We start from the raw sequence: 6,346 nt of genomic DNA on the forward strand, positions 1-6,346 counted from the left end.
AAATAATTACCTCACTAAGCTGTTATAAGGATAAGTTAACTCATGTTTCTCAAATGGATCCTTAGATGGGTTAGCTATATAAGTGCAAACATTTATGGGTTGTTGTTTTTTTTGATAATCATATGTACAAAGATTCTCTAGCACTTAGTACCATGTCATGGTTTTGGTCTTTAACTCTCTAATATGTTTTCTTAATTCCGAACATAAACCATTAGGAGTGGATCACTGTGCTGAGAACAACCATGGCTGTGAGCAGCTGTGCCTAAACACCGGCGACTCATATGTCTGTCAGTGTTCTGAAGGATTCATCATTAATGAAGACCTAAAAACCTGCACACGTAAGTTTCTTGATAATTTCTTTGATGAGAATTAAAGCGGAGGGAAGCAAATAAACAATAGGAACGTAAAACTGATACACTGCATCAGACCCAAGGTCTGTGTAGTCCAGTATTGTGTCTCTGACAGTGGCCAGTACCAGATGCTTCAGAGAAAGATGTGAGAACCTGCAGTAGACAGATATGGGGTAATCTGTCCTCCACATTAGGTCTCATCCTGGTCTATAATAGTTAGAGATTGACATAAGCTCTAAAACATGAGGCTTGATATCCACTCCAAAAAAATGTTGTTATCATTAATTGTGACAACTCTGGATAATTTGACTCTTGTTATGTTCTTGCTCTCAATGACTGCCAGTGGCAGAGAGTTCCACAGTTTCAATTACTTATTGTATGAAAAAGTATTTCCTTTTGGTGATTTTTTAACTTTTCACATGTTAATTTTATTTAATATCCCCTTGTTCTTGTGTTATGAGATACGGAGAACAGAAGCGCATGATCTGTCTTCTCTATACACCATATATTTTATATACTTTAATCTTGTTCCCTCTTATTCGTCTCCTTTCTGAGGTGACAGTCCCAATCTTTTCAATGCCTCTTCATCTGAGAGTTTTTCTAGGCCTTTGATCTTTGTTGTTGCCCTTTTCTGAGTCTCCTTTAGCTCTGCAATAGCCTTTTTGAGATGGCATGACCAGTACTGCACACAGTATTCCAGATGATGCCACACAATTAATTTATATAGTAGCATTACAATAGTCTCCATATTATTCACCATCTCATTTACCCTTCACTCAGGATCTCTGGTTGTCTGTTCTTCTCTCCTGCTGGCAGGGAGGAAGATGTTACTGGGCATTCTTGTCCTGTCCTCTTTGCTGTGGAAGAGGTGGGTTTTGGTGAGTGATCTATTGTAGATATTATTTGGAAGCTAGCCAGCTCATTGGCCCTTTTCACAAATTTTCTGCTGCTGTTTTCATCATCTTCTACTCCTCTTGTGTGTGTGGACACAGGTATAAATCAATGGACCCTTTGCTCTGGAAGCCCTGCATGTGGTGTGATAAAGTTCCTCCTCTACCTTGGTGGGTCCTGCGCTTATTGGTGGATTTTGCTAGCCTCAGAGGTCTTCCTGTGTTGGATCAGGAGTTGGGAGGTTTTAGGGGGAACCCGGGTCCGCTCTCTACTCCGGGTTCCAGCCCAGGGCCCTGTGGACTGCAGCTGTCTAGAGTGCCTTCTCCAACAGCTACACAACAACTACAACTCTCTGAGCTACTTCCCCATAGCCTCCTCCCACCAACTTCTTTGTCCTCACCACAGGATCTTCCTCCCGATGTCTCTTAATGCTTGTACTCCAGTCCTCCAGCAGCACATCCTCTCACTCCCAGCTCCTTATGTACACCTCACTAACTGGAGTTCGTCTTTTTATACCAGGTGTACTGATTAGGCTTAATTAATTCTAGTAACTTCTCAATTGACTAGAAGTGTCCGAATTAGCCTGCCTGCCTTAATTATTTCTAGAAAGTTCCTGAGTGTTCTGGAATAGTCCCTGTTATCTTACCCAGGGAAAAGGGACCTGCTTAACCTGGAGCTAATATATCTACCTTTGACCACTCTCTTCTAGCCATCTGACCTGACCCTGTCACAATGGATGAACACATTATGTTAAGTGACTTTCTTCATTATTCAGGAACTTAAAGTCCTCGGTAGAGATGTCACTAATGCAGCCTTCATAGGAGCCCTCAATACATCAGAAATTAAACTTGCCCTAGGAACGTTTCTATTATTAATATAGCTAATGAGAGTTAAGACTCACTCCAGTTTAATAGAGTTAGTTGGGTAAATTGCCCGCTCTAGGGTAAAAATCTGCGGAAGGGGCCAATGAGAAAGGAAAACTCAGTGAATTTTGCCTTGCTGATTCTTCCTGGAATTATCCCCACTGGTCAGAGGGGTTTAGCAAGCCTCACCAACGATTTTGGCAGCCACGCTACCTGCCTTTCCTCCCTCCCCAGCTCCCCAAGCCGTTGATTGCATGGACAGCTGAATCTGCTGCTTTCCCTGCCATTGGGCAACAAAGTTCCAGCAAGAGTCAAACTGCCATTGGCAAGGTCCCCCTGCAACCGCACAGCTGCAGTCACAGAGAGGATCATGAGGAAGATAATGCAAATCAGAGGGTGGAAACATATTTGCTCCACCCTCTCCTGCCCCCTGAAGTCCACAAAGATCCATCCATCCACCCCTCCAGAAGAGGGGTAACTAATGCTGCGAGGACAGAACTCTTGCCTTCTGTGCAGAAAGGGGAGAGGGAAGGCTCCACTGCTTCTAGCAGAACCAATGGATATAGGGAAGCAGCTGAGTTGCTGTTTTAAGAGTTGTATCAACTTTCCAATGGAAAGTCCTGTTTCCTGTAGTAGAAAAGATGTTTTTAAACTCTGGTGATTTAGTTTCCTCCAGGTATTACTTGGATTCCCATCAGAAGCATTAAAGCTATACAGTGACTCCTGGATTCCTCTGGGCACTGAATCTGATCCCTCGAGTATTTCCTCTACTTGCCAATTTACCCCTCTCTGCACATCTATTTGGGAACAGACTTTGTTCTGCTCCTGAGCTCCAACCGACCCTGTTAAAATCACATGGGCAATCTTTTTATATTATCAGAAAAGATTTTGGGGTCTTTCAGATAACTCTTAAATGAGCAGCTGAATAGATGTGTTTAATGTATATCACTTCTGAATCAAGAGACTGATGTCATATTTACTAGGAACACCATAGTGATAAACTGGCTTCTCTCTGACATCTAGCAACAATAGTAAATGGAACTCCATATGCAGCAGAGCTCACACACAGCTGAACAGAATGCCGAGTATGGAACTCTCAGAGAGCACTAGGTCTCATGTTAAAGAAAGAAAATCTGCAGGAAAGTCAAGACAACAAATGTAACTGAATTTAAATGATTTGTGTCAATTATTGTTCAGCATCAAAGCTCACATGATCTAACCCAGAATCCACTGAAGTCAATGAGATCAGGTACACTGAGAGTTCTGGGACTCACCCACCTCATGCTTTCACATCGAGTGTGTATGCAGAATCATCAATGAAAGGTGAATGTTTAGAAGAAAACCTCTGTTGTTTAGATACCTTGTGGTTGTAACTGTGTCTTATATGACATCATTAGCAAAATATCTTTATAGTTTATTCAAAAAGTATTGCAGTATCTGGACTCTTTTCTGAGCTATTGCAAACAGAAAGATAGCTTTTCTCATCTCTGCCCACAGGGACCACTCTAAATCATACCTAAAAACTCCTTTTTTGTTTCTTAAAGGTATATTTATTTTTGATAAAGAACTGAATTATTGTTCAAACAATACAGTATTTGCTTGTTCATACACCATGCAACTGTATTAAAGATGACCAGCTGCTAATTCATGAATTTTTAACTTTTTTTTATAACTCCAATCATTTGCAGGAGTGGACTATTGTGCACTGACTGATCCTGGTTGTGAACATTTGTGTGTAAACAGTGAAAAATCTTATACTTGTCAGTGCTTTGAAGGATATGAGCTTCGTGATGATGGGAAAACTTGTAAACGTAAGTTTTTATCAGACCAAGTGACATTACACCATATCTTTTGTTGCCTGCATCTATACAGTATAAAATCAGTATGTGCAATGTAAATGAGTAGCTCTGAAGCTGGAGTCTGGGACTGAAACTGGGAACCAAAGGTACATTAGTACAGAATTATATTTTCAACAGGCAACAGTAATTTTCTCCACAAATTAGGTTAAAAAGATTAAAATTTCTGCGGCCTCTCTCTTTGTACTGCAACCAAAGAGCTCACAATATGAATGGTGTTTCCATTTTTTTGCCCTGTTTGTGTGACAAAGAATGTAAAAAAGGGATTGCTTAATTTGGGCAAGACTGTAATGAAATGAAATCTGAAAAAATCATTGCAAATTTTTCTTCAGTATTACAACCCTCTCTACTGCTCAGCCACTGTATCTTACTTCTTTAAAAGTCACCTAGATATAATGTGTATAGTAATGTAATTAATTGTATTCCCATTTGTGTGAGATCTAATCCATTAAACTGATTCACATCTGATGTTAAAAAGCATGTTATTAGGAAAGCTTTTAAAAGACTCAGATAGTACAGTAGTGGTGGGCAATTTGTGGCCCGCAGCCCATCAAGGTAATCCACTGGTGGGCCGCCAGGCTTTTTGTTCACATTTGTATGGCCACCCGCAGCTCTCAGTGGCCACGGCTCGCTGTTCCCGGCCAATGGGAGCTGTGGAAAGCGATGGCCAGGTGAACCGCGGCCACTGGGAGCTGTGAGTGGCCATACAAATATAAACAAATGGTCTGGTGGCCTGCCAGCGGATTACCCTGACGGGCTGATGGGCTGCAGGTTGCCCATCACTGTACTACAGTGATAAATTAAATCAATAATATTATTTATTGTTTGTATTAAATCACAATCAGAATTGGAGCCCCATTGTGCTAAACTGTGCAAACATATAGAAAGACATGCTCCCTTCCCTAAAGTATATACAACCTGAGGCCGTGATCCTGCAAGAAGTTACGTGCAAGCGGACTCCTGTACTGGCATTGTGCTCTGTGATGGGGTGTTCACCCCACACTTGCCCTGAAAGGGTTAATGTAGCCAAGATGAGGAGGGGGGGCAATTAAACAGACAGGCTACAGCTGAATAATCCCCTGATGGGATGAGGAGGAAGGAGCTGGGTGGGGTTTATAAAGACAGGAAGCTGATAGCAGAGGAGGCTGTGGGGAAGTAGTCTGCAGTCATTCTCTGGGAGAAGGGAGATGTGTTTGGGGTCAGAATAGCAAGCAGCCTACAGTTACTCCCTGGGAGAAGGGATTTCTGGCTGGAAAACCCAGAGAGGAGGGAGAGCCAGAAAGGATAGGAACGGCTTAGGAGAAGCAGCAGGGAATAGTGCAGACCTTGGTTGCTGATGAGAGGATCCCTGAACTGGACGCCAGAGTAGAGGGCGGGCCCCAATTTCCCCAAAGCCACTGGGGAAGTGGCACATACCAGACAGTGGAGCACGGACTGCGTGAGACAGTTTGCCCTGAAAGACTTTGATATCTGCAAGGGGAAGAGCACAGTGAGCTGGCCAGAGGGCCAAGTCACAAAGTGGAAGCTGTAGCTCCTGGACAGAGCAGCAATGGAACGTGCAATAAGCTACCAGAGGCATGCGTAGCCGCTGGAAGGCGCTAATCCCCAGAATGGCCAGGAGGAAGTGCCCTAATGGTGAGTGGATCCCGTGACAAGCTCTGTGCAGGACTGGGGCTTAATTTAAAACAAGCTGGAACAAGGGAGTGTAACAAAGAGAGAGAAAGGGGGAAGGAAAATGAGCATAACAAAGATATTTAGTACATGATTGTATAGCTTTTAATTTTTGTTTTGTTTTAAATACAGTATAAAAATAGCTGAAATTAAATGAAATATCAGTAGTCCTCACTGGCCATCTGCCTACCCATTATCAGCTGATGATTTCCTGTGGGCATCACAGCACGTAATACAACAGATCATTTACACCAGCCTTAAACACCACATGAACTGAGTTTTTGTAATCCTATTTTATTACAAAAAAGGCAAATATCTATTTAACCACAGAAGGGAAAAGCCTGAGTGTTCTGGGTTTCAGCCCGAAAGGAAGTACATTAAATTCATACACCCCCGCATGGGTGACGAATGCTGACCTTCCTTGGCAGGTTCATCTAGCGGTACTTGCCAGTACCCCTTGGTTAAGTCTATTGTAGAGATGAACTGGGCACGTCCCAACTTCTCCAATAGCTCACCGGTGCGTGGCATTGGATAGTTGTCCGGACGAGTTACCGCATTTAGCTTACGGTAGTCCACGCAAAAGCGTATTTCCCCGTCTGGTTTGGGTACCAGAACCACCGAGATGCCCATGCACTGGTAGATGAGCGTATTATACCCATCTGTAGCATGTTCTGGATCTCCCGTTCTATAGCAGCTCGGGCGTGAGGAGACACCC

At 42.9% G+C, this 6,346-nt stretch overlaps 1 protein-coding gene across 7 annotated transcripts in view; it reads left to right on the top strand.

Moving 5' to 3' along the window:
* Positions 1–6,346, top strand: part of MATN2 (matrilin 2) — a 128,903-nt gene that overhangs the window by 92,942 nt on the left and 29,615 nt on the right. For all 7 annotated transcript variants that reach the window (XM_075063123.1, XM_075063119.1, XM_075063120.1 and 4 more), the window contains 2 exons: positions 216–338; positions 3,793–3,915. In XM_075063123.1, coding sequence (XP_074919224.1) covers positions 216–338; positions 3,793–3,915 — 246 coding nt within the window. The remainder of the gene's footprint in view (positions 1–215; positions 339–3,792; positions 3,916–6,346) is intronic.

Source organism: Chelonoidis abingdonii, chromosome 2, assembly GCF_003597395.2.
Source record: "Chelonoidis abingdonii isolate Lonesome George chromosome 2, CheloAbing_2.0, whole genome shotgun sequence".
NCBI lineage: Eukaryota > Metazoa > Chordata > Testudines > Testudinidae > Chelonoidis > Chelonoidis abingdonii.